This window comes from Chiloscyllium plagiosum, unplaced genomic scaffold, assembly GCF_037043375.1.
Source record: "Chiloscyllium plagiosum isolate Xiang-an unplaced genomic scaffold, Cpla_swu_hap1 HiC_scaffold_14, whole genome shotgun sequence".
NCBI classification, from domain to species: Eukaryota; Metazoa; Chordata; class Chondrichthyes; order Orectolobiformes; family Hemiscylliidae; genus Chiloscyllium; species Chiloscyllium plagiosum.
Genome location: NW_028270152.1, coordinates 79,727,682 through 79,750,218, shown reverse-complemented (window position 1 = coordinate 79,750,218; position 22,537 = coordinate 79,727,682). Strand labels below are relative to the sequence as shown.

Below are 22,537 nucleotides of genomic sequence, written 5' to 3'. Positions count from 1 at the left end.
ATCATTTTCATCACTTCCTCAAAAAACTCAATCAAATCTGAGAGACAAACCTCTTCTGCAAAAAGCCATATTGATAATCCCCAATAAGACCATTATTTTTCAGATGTCAGTAAATCTTATCCCTAAGAATCTATTCCAATAATTTTCCTAATACTGATATAAGGCTCTTCAGCCTACAATTTCTTGATTATCTCTGTTTCCCTTCTTAAACAAAGAAACAACACTGACTATTCTACAGTCTTCTGGAACCTTTAGGTGTATTATTCCCAAACTATTCAAAACTTCTGAAAATGTTTGGACGTAACAGATTATACTCTGATCTGACTGGATCTCAGTGATTAATGCAAAATGGGTGAACAACATAGAACATAGGATTGTACAGCGCAGGAACAGGACCTTCAGCCAAACATGATGCCAAAATTAAACTAATCCTTCTGCCTGGCCTTGTTCCATATCCTTCCATTCCTTGCATATTTCACAGAATCATAGAATTCCTACAGTGTGGAAGCAGGCCATTTGGCCCTTCGAGTCCACATCAACCTTATAAAGAGCATCCCACTCAGACCTACCGCCCTACCCTATACCTGTCTGCCCACACTTCCCATTGGTAGCCCACCTAGTCTGCATGTCCCTGACACTATAGGCAAGTTAGCATGGCCAGTCAACCTAACCTGCACATCTTTGAATTGTAAGAGGAAACTGGAGTACCCAGAGGAAACCCATGCATACACAGAGAGAACATGTAGACTCCACAGACAGTTGCAATTACAGATATTCATGTGCTTAACTAAAAGTCTGTTAAATGCCCCAATTATATCTGTCTCCACCACCACCACCCCTGGCAGCATGTTCCAGACTCCTGACACTCTCCATGTAAAACACTTGGCCCTCATATCTCCTTTGAACTTGCCCCCTCTCACCTTAAATGCATGTCCCCTAGTTTTAGACATTTCAACTCTGGGAACAAGGATTCTGACTATCAACCCTATCTATGTATCTCAATTTTATACACTCGTATCAAGTCTGCACTCAATCTCTGCCGCTCCAGAGAAAACAACCCAAGTTTCTCTAGCCTCTCTTTTTAGTACATACAATCTAATCCAGCCAGCATCCTGGTAAACCGATTCTGCCCCATCTCCAAAGCCTCCACATCCTTCCTGTAATGTGGCGGCCAGAATTGAAAGCAATACTCTAAGTGTGGCTGAAACAAAATCACCGTAAGAGGTGTAAATCCTACCCCCACCCCCAACCTCATCCACGTCCAAGGCACCAAAGGATCTTTTCACATCCGGCAGAGACTTTCTGCACATTCACCCACTTCACCTAGTCAATCCATTGCTCTCGATGTGGTCTCTCCAACCTTGGTGAGACAGATGCCAAATGGAGCATTTCAAGGAACATTCCATGCACCCAAAAACCCCATCGTCCTGTGGCAGACTACTTCAACTCCCCATCCAACTCTACCAAGGACATGCAAGTACTGGGCCTCCTCCACCGCCAAATCTAAGCCACCAGATGCCTGGAGGAAGAACTCCTCATCTTCTGCCTTCTAACCCTTCAACCACCCAACATCAATGTCGACTTGACTTGTTTCCAAATCTCCCCTCATACAACTTCATCCCAGATCCAACTCTCCAACTCAGCACTGCCATCTTGGCCTGTCCCAACTGTTCATCTTCCTTCCCACCTATTCGGTCCACCCTCCCCACTGACCTAGCATAACCACACCCCACCTGCATCCACCTATTGCCTTCTCAGCTACCTTCCCTTCAGCCCACCCCCACCCTCCTATTTATCTCTCAGCTGCACCCCCAATATTACTGATGAAGGGTTTAAGCTCGAAATGTTGATTCTCCTGCTCTTTGAATGCTGCCTGACCTGCTGTACTTTCTCAGTGCCACACTTTTCTACTCTGATTTTCCAGTATTTGCAGTCCTCACTTGCTCTCATTCATGTAGACAATAGCCACTGCTCTACCTTCATTGATTACCTTTGTCATCTCCTTGAAAAATTCAATCAAGTTCGTAAGACATAACCACTTGCACAAAGCCATACTGACTGTCCCTAGTTAAGTCATGCTTTTCCAAATGCGGGTAAATGCTTTCCCTAAGAGTTCTCTCCAATAGCTTCCCAACCACCGATGTGAGACTTACCGGTCTATAGTTTCCTGGATTATCCCTATTTTCCTTCTTGAAATAAGAAATAATACTATCTACTCACCAGTCCTTTGTGATTCTTCCAGTGGCTAGCGAAGATACAACGATCTTAGTCAAGGCCCCAGCAATCTCCTTTCTTGCCTCTCTTAAGCTAAGCTAAGAACTAGCTTCACTTTTTTTAATTCCCCCATGGGACATGGGAACCATTGGTGGCCATGCCTAGTTGCCTTTGAGAAGATGGTGGTGAGCTGCCTCTTAAACCATTGTCGTCTACAACCTGTGGACATCGACCCACAATGCCCTTTAGGAAATTCTATGATTTTGATCCAGCAACAGTGAAGAAATGACAATATATTTCCAAGTCAGAATGGTGAGTGGCTTGGAAGGGAACATGTAGGTATTGGTGTTCCTATGTATCTGCTGACCTTGCCCTTCTAGATGGAAGTGGGGGTCGTGGGTTTGGAATGTAATGTCTTAGGATCTTCTCCATCATTGCCATGATAGAAAAAACCTTCTCGGCCTCTCTGAACCAGTAATAATGAGCATGTGCTGGTATTGTCTTTCAGCATGATTCCACACAAATCTAGCAACACCCTGCTAGATGGTTCCCCCAGTGCTGCAATGGGAATTTTATGTTCTTGTTTTGCTTCCCCACTCGTTTTATAGAACCTTGTCACCTCCTTGTGGAGGCATGGCCAGGAAAAATGATGGCTTATGCACGCTTGACCCCTCCTTGCATATTCAAGTGCAGTTTTGGGAATTTTATGGGACATACTCTACGTGCTCCTATGCTTCATTCTTCATCAATATTTCCTCATCAGTACTTTTTTTTTAAACAGCAGTCCAGAACTCCATCTGCTTCAGTTTACATTTGAGTAATTTGTGTTATTTCTCACTTCTGTGTCAACTTGTTGGATCTCGATCAGGATCTTTGTGTGTCTGCGTGTTCATTGTACCAAAGTGCATCATCTAAAACTTCTCCATATTGAACTTCCATCCATCTGCCAGCTCCAGCAAAGTGGCAGTATCTTTTTGCAGTTTTGCACTGTCCTCCTCACAGTTTATGGTACTTCCAAGTTTTCTGACATCAGCAAACTTTGAAATTGTTCTCAAGGTCTCAATCATTTGTTTGTTAGGAAAAAACAAGAATCACAATCAAATTCCTGAGAATCTCCACTACAAACCTACTGTCAGCTGGCAGAATTCACATTAACCATTACTCTGTTTCTTATCTTGTCATTCCTTTTTGTCCATAGTGTACCAGTCATAAATGGTTATTCCATGACTAAAACATCATTCACAAGACTGTTGCATGGCACTGTTTCAAATTCCATTTCTGTATGCCTTTTTGAAGTCAACCATATCAATAGCCATCTCTGTCACCTCTTCACAAATACATAATATTATCTTACCAAGTCCATGCTGACTCTGCTAAATTAATGCATATTTTCCCATTTAACAATTAATTCTATCCTGAATGAGTTTCTTTAGAGGTTTCCCCACCACCCAAGTTAAATGTGATGGTGGACAGATCTTTACAGCCATTTTGAACAAAAGCAAAACGTTTGTAATTCTCCATTTGTCCAGTACCAACCCTGGTTCAAGTGAAGATTGAAAGATACTTGGCAATACCTCTGCAATTTTCACTTTCACATTATACAATATTGTTGCATGTGTCTCATCTGCTCCTGGTGCTTATTTAGGTTTAAGTACCATCCACTTAGCCAATTCTACCTCCTATTAACTTAAAATATTCTGTCACCATGATCTGAACAGCATCTGCCTCATAGGTAAAGGCAAATGTTAAGTATTAATTTAATACCACAGCTATGCTTTTTTGGTCCCCTTTTAGTCCATAATTAGCCCTGTGCTCCTCCTTTCACCATTGATGTGCTTTGGCATATTATTTAATATTAGCTGCCAGTCTTTATTTTTGTAATACTCTCTGATTCTCATATTTCCTTTTCACTTCCCTTTTGAAATTTCTGTACTTTGTTTGGTTTTCAATTGTATTCACTACGCATCTTCTTTAAGCACCTCTTGTTTTCTTTAATTTCTCAAACCACTATTGCTTCATTTGCTTTAATCTATGCCTCATCATATTGTTGGGACTGTCCTGGCTGAAGGTGGCTTAAAAATGGTTGCCCATGCATCTTAGTTGACATAAAATGGTGAAGAAGGTGTTTTTAGCAGTAGCTTGTCTGGTATAGCATTCAAGTGAATAATAAGTTAGGACAATTGAAACTATGTAGAAAATATATCCAAGGTAACAAGATTAAGATAGCATTCAAAGGGTCTTATAAAATATACTGCTGCAGTTGTTTATACAGAGACAGCTGGTTAAGGACACCCTTGAATATGTTGATAGTAGAATTCCATCCCTAGCTGACTTAAAGTCTGAGCCCCATCACAAATAGATTTACTTTAGTTAAGATTCACAGATAATCATAGCTATAGAATTTGAATATATATATATATATATCTATGTATGTGTGTGTGTATAATTTTCTTTAAAAACATATACACAATAAGCATTAAAGACAGCCTTAGATGGTAAGGTTGTTGGCAGAATGCAGGAAGCATGGATCACTAGTGAGTGAAAGACCACACTATGTGAGGGCTCTGTACTCCGAGTGGTCTGTACCCCTAGTTCATTTGGTACCTTCACACTAATGAAAGGCCCACACACTGCTGACATGGGGAATTGAATTACAGGTGCAGAGATTAGCATCCACTGGATTGAGTAAAATGCATTGTAAAAGGCCCAAGGATAAATATAAAGATATCTCGTAATCTCTTCTCTTGTAAAGTCATGAGAAGATCTGGGATTGTCCATAGGGCTGCCCATCACTGACCATGCAGTCACATGATTAACCTGATTGGATGTACTCAATTAGTAATGTGATTGGTTTGCAATAATCAAAGGTGGAGTGAAAACAAATGTATAAATATTTATGACTTTCCTTTGTTCAGTCAAGAAGCTTCTGGAGCCCCAGAGGTTTCTTCCCACCAGGTTAACATTGATAAACCCTTTAATGATGGAGGTGAACTCCAGGTGTTGAATGATTTATTTAGTCCTCCCGCCCAACAGTTTGGCGTAGTTGGCAGGATGCAGGAAATATGGGCCACAAGTGAGTGAACGACCACCCTATGTGAAGGCTCTGTATTCAGATTGGTCTGTACCACTGGTTCATTTGGTGCTCCCTTATGATATCATATCTGAATCTTTCACTGGGTCCACTCAGTCTCAAAGAGAGAGGGATAGTGAGTGATGTGGCTCGTAGTCGGTTACAACTAGCCAGAGAATCCTTTTTAGATCCTCCTGGATGGATTAAGTCAACTGAGTGACATTTTGTAGGTTGGGACCTCTGGTTTGATTGCTGTGGGCAGGACTTAAACGAGAAGGCCAGACCAGGACTGAGATTTATGTATGTGTTTGCTGGCACATAGTGATCACTATCCGGAACTCCGTCTGGCGAGCTGCTTCCAGGGTGGGTTGAGTTAACTGGGAAGAATTCCACTTCCTTCAATGGGTAAATGTGGGGACCTTTGATCTGGCAAGCTGCGTTGTAGGACTCCAACAAAAAGTCTGGACTAGTGCACACAGTATAAGTTTCCCCGGCTGGTGTGCTCACAGTTTTACCAGTGCAACAAGCAGGGTTCAAACGTGTGGATCTTTGAGACTTGCCCACTTGCTACAGCCATAAACAATGTTGGCCACATCAGTAAAACAGAATGAAACCGAGGGATACCTAACATGATTCTTGACACAAGAAACTAATTAACTAAATGGTTAAAACTAATTGGAACCCCAGAAACCCACCTAGTTTACAAAGAAAATGGTAGGATAAAGAAAAGAAAAACAAACAAGATAAATACTTAATTTTAGTACTTTGAGCTCATGTAGAATTATAAGAGATTATTTTTGGTCAACTGACATTAATTACAGCTGAGAAAAATGGAGGTAAATTTATCATGCCTGTGTGCAATAGGGGCTGGTTCTGGAATGTGAATTAATGAATGTAAAACTATTGCACATCTCACTCTCACTATGAGCCCAGAATAAGCATAAAGTTTAAAAACTGAGATTGGAAGAAAGTAAGAAAGTGTTCATACATCATAGGAGAGGCGTAGAGCATTTTGTGTCCTATTGATGTGATAACTCCTGTCTGGACATGAATGTGAGTGTCTATAGCCCCTGAACTAAGTGTTGACTCTTTGTGGTCTACTTTGTATGCATCTTCTTCGTTCATTGATTTTTAAATGTTGTCTTGTGTAATTTATGTGTTTTTATTCCATGGAGCTTGAGACCTGGGGATAATTAAGTTTAATTTGTGTTTTGGGAACATGTGGTGTTGTGAAAGTACGGTGTGTACCTGTATCAGTTTGGAACATATATGATTAATATAATGTCCCTTTAAGGAACAATCAGTGGTTGAATACAAGAAAAATCTTCTACAAAATGTTGATTTAGAATTTGTTTTTCAAAGATTGGTGAAAATGTACCTCTTGCAATTGGTCGCAGTTGATTAAATTTAATTGAAGAAGGAAAGATTTAGTCAAAAGACATAACCTATTTCCTCATTCCTCAAAATGATTTACTATCTGTGTTGTGTTTTGTTTAAGGGAAGAGTCTTGGGTAAATGTTTAATTTCAGAACCTTAATGGTCAAATGTTTGCAATTTCATTTTCTGGCTAGAGTGAACTTGCAAATATTATTTTAACATATGGATGAATCTTTAATGCCAGATGATCAGATTTGCTCATCTTAAATGTCCACTGGTGTGAAATGGTGCTCTAAGAAATAAGGAAATTGGAATTTTAGAAAATTAATTCTCTTTGAATGAAATTAGCTGATATGTTCTAAAATCTGAGAAAATTGAAGTCAAAGAGTTGAAGAAAAGTTTAGAATCTAACAAAGGAGGTAGGCTTTTCCTTTGTTCAGCAATGAATCATAACGCATGGCTCTTACTTCTGCACAGGAGGAAGAGGAGTTGCTAGCATAATTACGTCCAAGAGCCTTCGCCCCATCCATCTTTAAATTAGCAGTAAACTACTATTAATTAATCCATTCTCCTTGAAGCGGAATGAATGGACACTGTTTTGTTTTTCAGATAACTGAAGATACATCTGCCAACAGCTATGAATTTGTGAACTTGTCTGCAGACTTGCAATGTCTCAACACAATGATGGATGAGGCAGCCTCAAATCATCAAACCATTGGTTTTAATGCACCTCACATTGGAGAACTATTGTGGGAACATTAAATTTTGGGTGGCACAGTGGTTAGCACTGCTGCCTCACAGTGCCAGAGACCCGGGTTCAATTCCCGCCTCAGGTGACTGACTGTGTGGAGTTTGCACGTTCTCCCCGTGTCTGCGTGGGTTTCCTCCGGGTGCTCCAGTTTCCTCCCACAGTCCAAAGATGTGCAGGTCAGGTGAATTGGCCATGCTAAATTGCCCGTAGTGTTAGGTAAGGGGTAAATGCAGGGGTATGGGTGGGTTGCGCTTCGGCGGGGCGGTGTGGACTTGTTGGGCCGAAGGGCCTGTTTCCACACTGTAAGTAATCTAATCTAATCTAATCTAAATATATGGAGTATCAGGCATTTCAAAACCACTAAGCCTGGGTATTTTTAAGCTGAAGAAATAATATTAAACTGACGTTCTGAAATATTTAAAGTTATGTGAAATTTAAAAGGATTCTGAAAAATAATAAAATGCATTTGACACAGTCACATTGGTTTCAATGCATGAAAGAAAAATTATTAGTGACTTTGGTGAAGAAAAGGAAATATTGGATTTGGACAAATTTTCACATAGATAAATCATCTATCCGTCATGAGTTTTCAAGTAATTCTTTTTTAAAAGTACATTACTGCCTAAATCAAACAGGAATGTTTGACTTCAGTTTTGAGATATTATAAGAATATGTTTCACTGGACTGCTAATCTTTCCAGAACTCAGGAATTAGACAGGATGATAATAGTTGAGTCACAAAATTGGATGAAGGCAGATGATTAAGGATGGAGAGTGGTGGCAGAGAAAGGCAAACAAAATTAGAATAATGGGTTCTGACAGCAATTGAGGTTAACATACATTCTAGCAAAAGGGAAGTTTAGATGTGGGCACTAAATCCATAGCATACGATTGGTGATGCTTGTGTTCTTGTCTTTCCTTTTAAGAGAACTGAATTTGATGATTGGGCCAATACCCAAGGCATCAGGACCATACATGGAGAAATAAGTTAAATCTTTTGGGAGATAGTTTCAAGATGGTGTCAGCAGACTAGCAGCATTTAAGCTACTGAACCTTGGGCTCATTCACTCCCGTCTGCTTTTTTTCTTTTCTCCTTTTTGTTTTTGTTACTGCTTCTTTTTTGTTTCTTTTTTCCTTTAAAACCTCAGTTGCATTGGCAATGGTAATGGCATCGGTGAGAATGGGCCCTGGGCAGAATGGCAGCACAGCCCAGGGAACAGGAGTAAATGTTGAAGGGCAAGTGTCCAGCAGTAGCAGCAGCAATGCCAGGACGAGATGGATGTGGGTCACCTGTCCCCGAAGCTCCCCAGCGATTGAGCAACAGGTCCAAGGCTTAATCCCCAGATCCAAACTCACAGGCTGAACCAAGGCTCTAGATCCATAGCTAGGCCCAGCTGCCTGACATCTAAGCCAGCAATAGAGGAGGATTTGTTAGTAGCGGAGGTCCCTGTGGCACCGGCAGTGGCTGCTTCAGCGAGATTGGCCCAGCGTGAACTCATGGTGGTAGTGGAATTGACAGAAGTGAGGTAGTGCCATAGAGTGGTGACTCTTTGTTCCAGCAGTGGCGGCATGTCCAAGCGCAATTTAGCAGCAAGGACGAGAGGATTGGGGTAGAGGAGCCCATTTGGCCTCTGGCTGAGCTAAAAGTGGAGAGCTGTTCAAGACACCACCTAACTTTATTCAGATAAGGCTATAAAGATGAACTTTATTGTTTTATGTTTCTGGCTTTATCGTCTGTGTTTTGATTTATTTTCTGTGTTTAAAGAGGGTGCCAAAGAGTGGCAACACCTAACAACACTTTTCACTGTATTTATAATACATAGATGTGACAATAAATGAATTAAATCAAATCAAAAATCATATGAGAGTCAAGAATGCATGACATGACCTTAGGTTACCAATGTAATTGTGCAAAAGTGATAGTTACATCTGAAATAAATATTATGAGGGAATACATGGTTTAAATGCACTGACGAATACATCTCAGACACATACACCTATTTGTTAAAATTGTTAGGTCTGGAAGAGCACAGAAATGTAGTTTGAATGATAAGGTACTGAAATAACTTCACAGAGGCCAGTATCCCGTCACCAAATCACCCTTCATTTACTTGATCACAGTACACGGACTGTTGCTAGCCAGCTCGGAGTCAGTCCTCTGAACAGAGGAGATTCTCATCTCCTGGTTATATTTTTTTTTCTTTCTTTTGATATTCTAAAGCCTCCCGTTTATATGTTTTTCCCTTCATCCCACACTATTGCCAAGCAGCAGTAGTACTTATTTTTCCCCAGCACCCATGTTGTGTGCATATAGGTGTGGGTCACAGAGACGGAAATCAAGTACAGAAAACTTTATTCATATTCCACCACCAGAAAGGAAAAACATACTGAGTGGCCAGTAACAAGCAGTGCCCTGTTGCTTAAGGGCAAAGCCTATGTGAACAAAAAGGTGAAGGGAAGGGAAGGTAGGGGTTAAATCAAAATAGAGTGGAGGTGCCCATCCCTCCCTGGAGATAACTCCTGTTTATATATGTTTTGTTTTGACACCGTGAAGGAATATTGAGTGCAGAAAGCTTCCACTACCAGGAAGGAAAAAACACCTAAGTGACCAGTGACAATTAGTGCTCTTCTCTTCAAAGGGCAATGACCATCTGAATGAAAAAGTGAAAGGGGGGGGGGGGGGGTGGTGGCTTAGGGATCAAATCAAAATAGAATTGGAGAGAGTGATGAAGCACTCCATGGCCCATGGTGCCCGCCTGTCTCCTGTTTAAATCTATATATATTTTTAGAAACCCCCCACATCGCTGCCAAACAATAGTTGTGCTTATTTCTCCCCAGCACCCATGTCATGTGCGTGTAGTCATAGGGCGCAGTGAAGAAACGACGAGTGCAGAAAATTTTATTCATGTTCCATCACCAGGAAGAGAAAACACCCGAGTGGCCAGTGACAAACAGTGCCCTTCTCACCAAAGGACAATGACTAAGAGATAAAAAAAATAGAATTGGAGGGGGAAATAAAGCACTCCATGCCCCACAGTGTCCAACTCCCCCAAAAGATAACTCCTGTTTATACTTTTCTTTAGTCCCCTGAACTGAGGAGATTCAAAATCTCCTGGTTATATCTTTTTTTCTCTCACCCCTGCACTTTGGCCATGTTGTGTATGGTTTTGTGTATAGGTACAAGACACAGTGAAAACACCAGGTATAAATAACTTTATTAATAGTCCACCACTAGGAAAATCACCCATGTTGCCAAAGAACCAGTGGGAAGCAGAGCTCCGTAGGGGCAATGCCTTTGTGAATGAAAAAGTGAAGGGGAGGGCAGGGGTTAAATCAAAATAGAGTTGGCGGGGGAAACAAAGCACTCCATACCCATGGTGCCCACCTCTCCCCAATGGTAACTCATTTTTATTTATTTTCTTTTTCTTTCACACAGTGAAGAAACATTGAGTGCAGAAAACTTTATTCGTCTTCCACTACCAGGAAGAAAAAAACACCTGAGTGGCCAGTGGCAAGCAGTGCCCTTCTCTTCAAGGACAATGCCTATGTGAACAAAAATGTGGAGGAGGGGGTAGGGATTAAATCAAAATAGAATCGGAGTTGGAAATAAAGCACCCCATGCCCTGCGGTGCCCATCTCTCCCTGAAGATAACTCCTGGTTTTTCTTCGGTGTGTTTAACTCCTGTTTATAATTTTTTTTTTCTTTTTATAAACCCTACACTACTGCCAAGCAGCGGTAGTCCTCATTCCTCCTCAGCGCCCATGTTGTGTGCGTGCAGGTGTAGGACACAGTGAAGAAACAGCGAGTGCAGAAACTTTTACTGGCATTGCACTACCAGGAAGAACAGAAACACCCCAGTGGCTAGTGACACGCAGTGCCCTTCTCACCAAAGATCAATGCCTAAGTGATTGAAAAAGTGGAGGTAGGGGTAGGGATTAAATCAAAATAGAGTTGAAGGGTGAAATAAAAGACAGGTGACTGTCTGTGTGGAGTTTGCACATTCTCCCAGTGTGTGCGTGGGTTTCCTCCGGGTGCTCTGGTTTCCTCCCGCAATCCAAAGATGTGCAGGTTAAGTGAATAGGCTATGCTAAATTGCCCATAATGTTAGGTACATTAGTCAGGGATAAATGTAGGGGAATAGATCTGGGTGGGTTACTCTTTGGAGGGTCGGCGTGGACTTGTTGGGCCGAAGGGCCTATTTCCACACTGTAGGGAATCTAATCTAAAACACCATAGCTGCAGTGCCCACCACGCCCTGAAAATAACCCCTGTTCTTTCTTCCATGTCATGTGCATTTAACTTCTGTATAAATATGTTTTTTTTCTTAATCCTACACTACCGCCTAACAGTGGTAGTGCTTATTCATTCCCCAGCACCCACATCCTGTGTGTGCTAGTGTAGGACATAGTGAAGAACAAAGAGTGTATTAATCTTTATTCATCCTCCACCACCAGGAAGGAAGGAAACATCTGAGTGGCCAATGACAAGCAGTGCCCTTCTCAACAAACAGCAATGCTGAGTAATCAAAAAGAGAGGGCAGGGATTAAATCAAAATAGAGTCAGAGGGAGAAATAAGACACCCCACCCCCTGCACTGCCCACCTCTCCCTGAAGATGACTCCTGTTTTTTTCTCCCATGTCATGTGCGTTTAACTCCTGTTTATTGTTTTTTGGCCTAGTGTGACCTAGGCTGGACACAACTTCACCACTGCCATGAGTCCATTCTAGGCCCACCTTGCCGATGCAGCAGCTGCTGATGCCATTGGGTCTTGTACTATGCCTAAACATGTCTTTGCCACTGTATTCACAAATCTGCACCGTATGCTGACTCTGCCAGGAAGCCAAATTCGCCTCTGCTACAGCAGCCATGAGTCGATGCTAGGACTGTCTCAACAATGCAGAAGCCGCTGGAACTCAAATTTGCCTCTAACACCACTGCCATGAGTCCACACTGCTGGGCCAACACAAATCCCACTTGTTACTAGTGCCATCGCTGGATCCAAGCTCTTCAATAAAAGGTAAATAAAAATTTTTTAAAAAGAGAAACAAATCAAGGAAACATAAAGCGGACAAGCCCCAGTCTCAGAAGCTCTGCTCCACTGCCATCTTACATGAAGTTAGGGAGTACACGTACTCCAATGTTTAAACCAATAGGTAGAATTCTAATGTGTAGGGAGAGTTAGCAAGTATGAAAGAAGGCTGAGCTAAGACTCGGAAGGTGTAAGAGAGTGGAGTAAAGGAACGCAGAGGAAAAATGAGTGAAGCATAAATGGAAGATAAAGTTTGATGAATGCACTGTAATTTGTTCGAACTGTATTGTTTGATACATTGCGGCTCAGTGGGGGTACTCACATCTGGAGGTAGTACAACGATACAATCATTCTCAAGATTGGCAAGGAAGAGAAAATATTGAAGAAGGACCCTGAAGACAGATACAGATGAAAGAAAGCTGGAGAAATTTTGAGTTCATGTGTGATGCTATTTTACTGTTGTTGAGTGAGGTGATCAGCAGATAGAGAACAAGAAGACTAAAATCAAAGAGCATAAATCTGAATCAATAATATTTAGAGGTTACAGAATAGTGAATTTTAGAACAAGTTATGCAAATATATTAATTTAAAGAAGAAATAGATGTGGATAATTTGAGCAGATCATTACACTCAAAGATCAAGGGAAGAATGACAGAGAAAAATTGAGACAAGAGTTAGAGATCATATCATATAGAATCTTTAGAATCCAAATAAGTTTCTTTTAATGACTTTTTAAAGCTGTAAAAGTGACTGAATTTCACTTATCAATGGAATTTGAATATGTGCTGCCTTATTCAGTGAAAGGAACTGGTGTGAAAAGTATTTGACAGTAAGGCCCATCTGAGAATCAAACTTCTGTTTCAAACTAACTCACAGCATGCAATTAGAAGAATTTGTAATTGCAGCTGCAAGATTGAGAGACTGTTTGTTTGAGCTTCCAAGGTCAAGTTAGAAAGAAACTGCTCCCAAACTAGTCAGTTTTGTCAAAGGGTTAGGTGTAACTTTTTATATTAGAGCTGATCTTAAAGACTTTGTATCAAGTGGTAGAAATTAACATCCGTTCTGATCTTCTGTAATAGGATTGGAAGGAATATAAACTGGAGAGCAGAATTAAGTAAAAATGAGCTGTTGGTGATAAAGATCTAATGAGAACTTCACCAATTAAGACTGAGACATGAGACTTTCTGAAAGTAAACAATGGGCGTGGTTCAAAAAGGGGAGAAATGAAGATCCTGCAGTGGATATTTGACAGATTGGCCAAAGGGACAAATGGGAATGTGGAATGCCTCAAGCTAAGAAATCCAGGGGCATCAGGATGGTTGGGATGAATAGCAAGGGAACATAACCAGATTGAGTGGTGATAAGGAAGCCCATGATGAAACAATGAATCATCTGATTGACAAAGAACAAGATTATACCAAAAGGGTTTGATATATTATCAATCTTATCACGTATAAAAGGCTAATGCCTCAACATTGACCAGATACAAAGGGGGGAGGGACAGTACTGTGTACAAACCACAGAAATGTCACACAAAAATGGAAGTTTACATTGCCTCATCACACTCTCCAATTTCTGCTTCACCCCTCACCTGCCAGGCATGTATGATGCATACCTGACAACACCTGCTTCTAAACTGTCTCCAATGTGTCATTCTTATAATGGGGTACCCATAACAATACACTATCTCAATCAATATAGGGGTTATTAACCCTTTCTGTAATTTCTTTTTTGATTTGTTCCTCTACATCTCTCCCAGTAACCCGTGGTCTACATATTGCACCTAGAAACGTAATTGACACTTCTTATTCCTTCTCTGCAACTAATAATTTCTTTCTGTGAACCCTCTTTCTGTTGTACTGCAATGCTCTCCTTAATCAAAAACACCACTTCCCCTCCATTTTACCTTTCCTGAACACCTTGTAACCAGATATATTTAAAATTTCGATCTGCTTTTCCTTAAGCCAGGTCTCCATTATTGCCACGACACTATAATCCCTGAAAGCAATCTGTACGTTGACTCCCCATTCTTATTAACTATAGTAACCCCTGATTTAGACCTCAATCCTTTTTCCCTTACTCTCCCAGCATTTCATACGCCCTGGTTTTACTTTCCAATATTCTCTCCTGGTTCCCACTACCCTGATACATTAGTTGAAATTCTTCCCAACAGGAAAAGCAAAATACCAAGTAACAAACTCAGCCCCACATCTGATTAGGTGCAAGTTGAATAAAAGCAAAATACCATGGATGCTGGAAATTTGACATAAAACTATCAGATACAACTTGTCCAGCTTGTGTTGATGCCATCTGCCCCAGACCCACTCTCAGTGTGCATGAATCTAAAGTTTTCCCTCCTGCACCATTTTTTCACCCATGTTATCCCATGTTCTGTATTTCTGCACTCACTTGCAAATGGCACTGGGGATAATTTGGAGATTACTACATTTCTTCTAATTCACTCATGGGATGTGGGTGATGCTGGCTGGGCCAGCATTTATTGCAAACCTCTAATTGACCTTGAGGAGGTAGTGGTGAGCTGTTTTCTTGAATCGCTGTCGGTAGACCATTAGGGAGGGAATTTCAAGATTTTTACCCATTTGATGTGCTGATTACTAATTTTCAACCCAGCGTCCCAAATTGTAATTACAAGACTGCATTCTCCTTCTTATCAAAGTTGTTTCTTTCAATGTAGACCATGATCTCTGGCTGTTTGTCCTGTCCCAGAACACAGCTCTGGCATCAGTTGTGAGACATCCTTGATCCTCTCATCAGGGAGCAGTAAACCATCCTGGAATTATGTTAATGGCCACAGACATGTCTGTCTGTTCCCCACAAAAGAATCTTTTACTGGTACGGCTCTTTCACTCTTCTTCCTGCCTCATCTGAGCTGGACCACTTGTGATGCATTGACTTGGTTCCTGCAGCCCACCTTGGAAGATCTATAACCCTCACTGATATCCAGAATGGAAAACTAGTTAGTGAGCAGGATCTCTGGGACCTCCTATACTATCTTTCTTTTGGATGCCAAGTGATTACCGATTTCCTATGTCGATGCTTGTCCCTAAATTAAGTTTCTACATTTAGAAAGGAGGATTTGTTGAAGTGGTGCAGAATAGTAATTCTGAGGCTGAGCATAAAGCTTGAGTAATGCAGGTTCAAGGAGAAAGTGAGGGCTGCAGATGCTGGAGATCAGAGCTGAAAATGTGTTGCTGGAAAAGCGCAGCAGGTCAGGCAGCATCCAAGGAACAGGAGAATCGACGTTTCAGGCATGAGCCCTTCTTCAGGAAAATACCAGCTGATAGAATTTAAGTTAATGATAAGCCCCTGAATGTTGATAGTGAGGGATTTGTCAGTGATCATTCCAAGGTGACTGGGAAACACATTACCTTTGCTCCACCAAATTATTCGATCAAGCCTGCCCAGAGGCAAACTTTGGATGTTCCCCTGGTTACTGGCCCAGACATTAGGTCACATTCCAGGTATACCTCATACAAAGGTACAAGAATATGCTCCCTGCTAATGCAGTTCAATAATACCTTGACATTCAAGGCACACTCATCAATGATGCATGTGTGTCCTCAGTAAAGGGTTTAGATAGCCCATGTGTCTCTAGGTATGAGTATATGTTTACCTCCTTTCCTCAGTTGAAGGATAGTGAATCACTTTCCCTTCAGATAAGAAAACCCAGTAAATCTCAGGGATCTCATTTTCTTCTCCCACAACCACAGCAGTGTTTTTACCATGATTTACTGTCATGGTCAGAGACATTTGTTTTGCCTGCTGTGCTCTCAGTTAGTGTCCACTTTTCCTGAATTGATCTGGTATACACAACAGAATTTTACATGCTTTCCATGTAACTGCCAGTAGTCAATGCAAGGATACCCTCACTGGTGCAATGAAAGTGCATTGGTTTATGGCCATCGCTGCTATTCTCAGAAACTCCTTTCTGATCTAGGAAGGGGATCCCCTTGTATTCCCATCTGCCCATTCCTTCCCCGGCTGTCGACCTTCCTTGTTATGTTTAATAAAATAACTAAACAACGTATTCAAATTCAGACAGGGTGGGCTGAAGGACCTGTTATTGTGCAACATTCAGGGGCTTATCATTAACTTAAATTCTATGTAGCTTTAGCATATCTCATAATAAAATCCATTTTGTTGTAACCACCTGCGCTATGTGGACTGTCAGCTTGTCAGGCTTGTAACACAGGCACAGTGTATTCCAATGGTTGCTACATTCAGTCTTGCCAATAAACAAGGGTGGTTTGCTGAAAAATTTTACCAAATGACTCAAAATGTTCTGGGGTCACTAAACAAGTCAGATTTTTATTTGGAGGCAGTTGTAGCAGAAGGTTGCTACTTTTGAGCTACTGCTTGGTTAGTGAATTCAAAGCAGGAGAAAGAGCTCTATATTGAAAAGATGCTGTTATAGTAAACTTCAGACAGTTAAGACTCACAGAAATCCTGGAAGCCAGTTGATGCACTGAAAGGTTGGAGCTAGGGCTCACGAGACATCCTGAGTGATTATCTACAGAGTTTGGATTTGTAAAAGTCTTTGGGATCCTTTGTTGCTTCAGTGTAGTCGAGAGTCAGATGAAGAATGCCTACTAACAGTAATGATTAAGTCCAGCTGAGAAATGTTGGAGCTTGGAGTATATTCATGAAGCTAACTATCTGCAAAAGAACTGGAATGATGCCAGTGAATAGGAGTCCTGTGCAATGCAGATTCGGGGAGAGATTGAACCACAAGCAATCATTGAGGAGTCTGCAAAGGAGTAGAATTTGAGGGAGTTTGAAGGCTAGGTCTTCAAAAGTAAAAAAAACTGGAATCTGTTTTGGGGCAAATGTATCTTAATAATCTTAATAAATTTTCACCCACAATGCAATTAATACCTTGTGGGGTATGTGAGAAATCGGAGATATCTACATTGAGAGAAATACAATATGTCATGAGGACTGTGGGGTTTTCAATGACAGTTTATCTGTTACCCCTATTTACCTTGTCACATATGGATGTTAGAATATAAGTTTTAGAAAAGAAGTTTTTATTGTTCTAATTTTGTATTGGAAAGTAGAGTTTGATTGTTCAAAACAATGGAATGTTATGGCTTTATTATGTTAGTCAGTGCTTTTAATCTAAACAAAAAAGTATGCTTAAATGAATTAGTCTTGAATGTAGGAGGGTTGATCAGTAAGTTCACATGATATGCAGATCGGTGAGACGGTAAACATTAAGGAGGATATAAATGGGCTGGTCAGTTGGGCTGATCAGTGGCAAATGGAATCCAATCTGAATAAATATGAGGTGATGCACTTATGCAGAACAAACAAGGCAAATGGAATACATGATGAATGGTATGACCCTGGGAAGCACTGAGATTCAATGTGTGCGTGCATATACATTGATCTAGTGTGGCACGGCATGGTGGCTCAGTGGTTAGCATGGATGCCTCACAGCACCAGGTTCAATTCCCTCTCAAGCAATTGTCTGTGTGGATTTTGCACATTTGTTTCCTTCGGGTGCTCTGGTTTCCTCCCATAATCCATAAGATGTGCAGGTTATGTGGATTGGCCATGCTAATTTGCCCATAGGAATGTGCGGGCTAGGTGAATTAGCCATGGAAGATGCAGGGTTACAAGGATGGGGTTTGTCTGGGTAGGATGGTCTTCAGATGGTCAGTGTGGGCCCAGTGGGCCAAATGGCCTGCTTGATGTGCTGTAATGATACTGTGATAAATAAAATGACGTGATGGTATAACTGTATAAAACAATGGTTAGATCACATTAGAGTACTGTGTGCAGTGCTGGAATCCACATTATAGGAGAGATATGATAGCACTGAGGGTTATTTACTAGAATGTTGCCTGGGCTGGAGAGTTTCGGTTTGAAGAGAGATTGGATTGTTTTCAGGTGAGCAAAGGAGACTGAGGGTGGACATGATTGAACTGTATACAATTATGAGTGGCATAAATGGGTAGACAGGAAGAAACTTTTCCCTGAGATAGAGGATCAATAATCAGAGCACAGATTTAAGGAAAGGGTTGGAAGGTTTTCTCACAAGATGTGAGAAAAGGTTTTTCACACAGCGGATGGTGGGAATCTGAAACTCGCTGCCTATAAGGGTTGTAGAGGCAGAAACCCATATGAAAAGCAGCACGGTGGCTCAGTGGTTAGCACTGCTGCCTCACAGTGCCAGGGACCCAGGTTCAATTCCCGCCTCGGACAACTGTCTGTGTGGAGTTTGTACATTCTCCCTGTGTCTGCGTGGGTTTGCTTCTGGTTTCCTCCCACAGTCCAAAGATGTGCAGGTTAGGTGAATTGGCCATTTTAAATTGCCCATAGTGTTAGGTGCATTAGTCGGGGGTAAATGTAGGGTTGGGTGGGTTGCTCTTCGGAGGGTCGGTGTGGACTTGTTGGGCCGAAGGGCCTGTTTCCACACTGTAGAGAAGAAGAGTATTCAGATGTTTCTGTGATTGCAAGGCATACAAGGCAATGAACCACGGAAACATGAGAAATAGGAGCAGGCCAATCAAACCCTTGAGCCTGCTCTGCCATTCATCATTTTGCCCAATCAGATTTAAGGAAAGGGTTGGAAGCTCAACACCCTAATTTTCCTTTCCTCCCAAATCTCTTGATCTTTTTAGCTATAATGTTCTTGAATACACACCGTATTTTGGCCACAGATTGGGATTATTGGAAAATGGGATTAGAGTAGTTAGGTGTTTGTTGACTGTGCAGACTCAATGGATTATTCTGTGCTGTAGACCTCTCTGACTCGAACTTACTGGTCCCAACCAGACCATGGCATAGATGTGGCAGTCCCAATAAAAAACAATTCTATGCACTGACAACTGGTCAGTTGACTTACATTAATTGTTTCAAGTATTGGCAGTCTCCCGGTTGCAAATGGGTACCATTCTTGAGTACATTTGCAAGTTGATTTTTATGTACATCGGAACACAATAGCAGTTTGTAAGTACAGGAAATGTTCATATGCTGGATCTTTAAAATTGGGATGACATACCTAGGTCTAGGAAACGCAACGATAAGAAATCTGAGGAGGACTGCAGATGCTGGGGTTCACAGTCGAGAGTGTGGTGCTGGAAAAGTACAGCAGGTTAGGCAGCATCCGAGGAGCAGGGGAATCAACGTTTCAGGCAAAAGCCTTTCATCAGGAATAATGAAGGGCTTTTGCCCGAAAAGTCGACTGTCCTGCTCCTTGGATGCTGCCTGACCTGCTGTGCTTTTCCAACACCACACGCTCGAGTAAGAAATCTGAGTCTGCAATATACTTGAATTTTACAACAATGGAATACCAAATCTGAAATAAGCAATGAATAACAACATGATTTAAAAATGTTTATTGATTCTAAATATTTTCCTTTCAGACTTTCTCACTTTTCCGATTAGTCATCATCAGGTGTTGGCATAGCCTACATTAGCCTGTGATCACCATTATTTATAATATATTATACTTATACAATTCCTGCTCAGCCATTGTCAGGACATCATTTTGATTTCCACTTTTCTTTAGTGCACTTTATTCAGTTTCTGCTGTCTTACAATCACTTCTGCATAAAGGAATGCTTTACAAGTTCACCAATGCAATTCCAATCCAGAGGGCTCAGCTTATCTCCAGCACGCATTAAGACACCCACCTCTCAAGACCAGACCCATCCATTCAGCAATTAGTCTGATGGAGTACAATCCTAAAGAAGGGCCTTGCTGTAGTGCCAATGTGCAATAGTGGGATGAGAACCTTTATCCAGTTTGTACACACAAACCCTATTTATCTCAATCATTTGTCCTGTTCATCCAGCGAGCAAAAAATACTAAAGTTTTGTCATGATATCAATGCAACTCAATAAACCCACTGCAAAAATCAAACTACAGAGGAACCTCGATTATCAGAAGGACACGAGCGAGGAGTATTACATTCGGTTAATCGAATGCCAGATAACATAGTTAGCCAAGCATGGGGGCCTTGCGATCTTGATGGAATAATCCAAAATTTGAATAATCGAATGCCGGATAATTGAGGTTTCCTGTATACCAGCTAGGTTCTGTACAGTGGGCATTGCTAAACTTGAATCACTTAACAGCATCCATGCTGTCTCAAGAGGAATCGCACTTGAAAGTGACTGATCCCTGTCATTCAAGCCCTATTTTGACAACTGCTCACTGTGCCAACTACATCTCTTCCCTCCTTCACCATATATCCGGGGTGTTGGGGGGAATTTATTTGCTCATCGAGATCTCTGACTAGGCCTCGACCACTCAGGGAGAACATTATAAATCAGGTATCCAGTGCTTTTCAGCTGCTCCAGGAGTAGTAATGCGAGAGTCGGTTGCTCCTTCCAGAGTGAGAGACAACTTCTTGTTGGAAGAGTAGTAACTTGCTTAATAATGAAGTCGGAAAAAAAATTGGCAATTGGTGTGGAATGAACAATTGAGATCACATGCTGAATACAGTCAGAAACCTTCCTTTAATTGTCCTGTGTTACAAGGAATATTTTATGGTGGTGAGTCACAATTATTTCCTCACATACCCGCTGGAGGCCAGAGCAGAAAGGAATATCTCACATTGGCAAGACCCACAAATGCTATAATACGGTGGCTTCAAACATGGCTTCAATCCATCTGAAACACAAAGTATGACCACAGTTCAACAGACAGACTGAGCAGTTCATGAAGTGAGAATAGATATTAGCTACACAGTAACAGTCCATTGAGCCTGTTCCATCATTCAATAAGACCAGGTTGATTTGTATCCTAACTCCATATGCCTGCCTTGGGCCCAAATCCCTTGTTGCCCTCGCTTAGTGAAAATTAGTCTCAGATTTAAATTTAACAATTGCATTAGCATGAGCTGCTGTTTCTTGGAATGAGTTTCAAATCTCCACTAGTCTTTGTAGGTCGAAAAGCTGACTAGCACGGTGGCACAGTGGTTAGCACTGCTGCCTCACAGCGCCAGAGACCCGGGTTCAATTCCCGACTCAGGCGACTGACTGTGTGGAGTTTGCACATTCTCCCCGTGTCTGCGTGGGTTTCCTCCGGGTGCTCTGGTTTCCTCCCACAGTCCAAAGATGTGCGGGTCAGGTGAATTGGCCATACTAAATTGCCCGTAGTGTTAGGTTAAAGGGGTAAATGTAGGGGTATGGGTGGGTTGCGCTTCGGCGGGTTAGTGTGGACTTGTGGGCCGAAGGGCCTGTTTCCACACTGTAAGTAATCTAATCTAATCTAATCTCTTCTGAATGGCCTGACTCTAATTCTTAGACTATGCCCCTGGTTCTAGAATCTTCAATCAGTGGATATCGTTTATCTTTATCTATTCTGTCTTTCTATGTTAATATCCTGAAGACTTTGATTAGATCACCCTTCTAAATTCTACAGAATAGAGGCCTACTTTAACCCCTGAATTCCAGGTATCCTGTAAGTCTGCATTGAACTCCCTCCAGGGCCAAAACACCCTTCCTAAGGTGCTGTGCCGAGAACTTTCACATTACTCTAAGTGTAACCAACAAGCATTTTGTATAACTGCAACATAGCGTCTGTATTCCTGTACTCCATCCCTTTAGATATGAAGGCCAGAATTCCATTAGCCTTCTTGACTATTTTCTATACCTGTTCATGGCATTTTAAAGAGCTATGCACCCATTGGACATCCACTATATTTAATTTTGTGCCTTCTAAAAAAAAATCAGTTATCTTTTTTTGGCCTGAAATGGATAACCTCACACTTACTTATGTTAAAATCTATCTGCCATAGCTTTACCCAATCATCTAATCTATAAATATCCTATTGTAATTTTATGCCATTGTCAACATAGTCTACAATGTTGCCCAATTTTGTGTCACCAACAAATTTGGATATTTGACATTTCATGCCATTATCCAAGTTGTTAATGAATTTTGTGAAATATTGAAACCCCAACAAAGATCCCCACAGAACACCAGTGAGGTGAAGATGTCATCTAGACAGGGGACGAAATGTCTGCAACACAAATTCCCAGCTCGGCAAACAGAACCATAACACCAGTCACCTCTTGCCAATTTGAATACCCATTATTCCAATTATCTGTTTCCTTCAATT

At 41.3% G+C, this 22,537-nt stretch overlaps 1 protein-coding gene across 1 annotated transcript in view; it reads right to left on the bottom strand.

Moving 5' to 3' along the window:
* Positions 1-19,790: 19,790 nt before the first annotated feature.
* Positions 19,791-22,537, bottom strand: part of fgd5a (FYVE, RhoGEF and PH domain containing 5a) — a 143,754-nt gene continuing 141,007 nt past the window's right edge. The window contains exon 20 of the mRNA XM_043708646.2: positions 19,791-21,084. Coding sequence (XP_043564581.2) covers positions 21,048-21,084 — 37 coding nt within the window. The 3' untranslated portion in view covers positions 19,791-21,047. The remainder of the gene's footprint in view (positions 21,085-22,537) is intronic.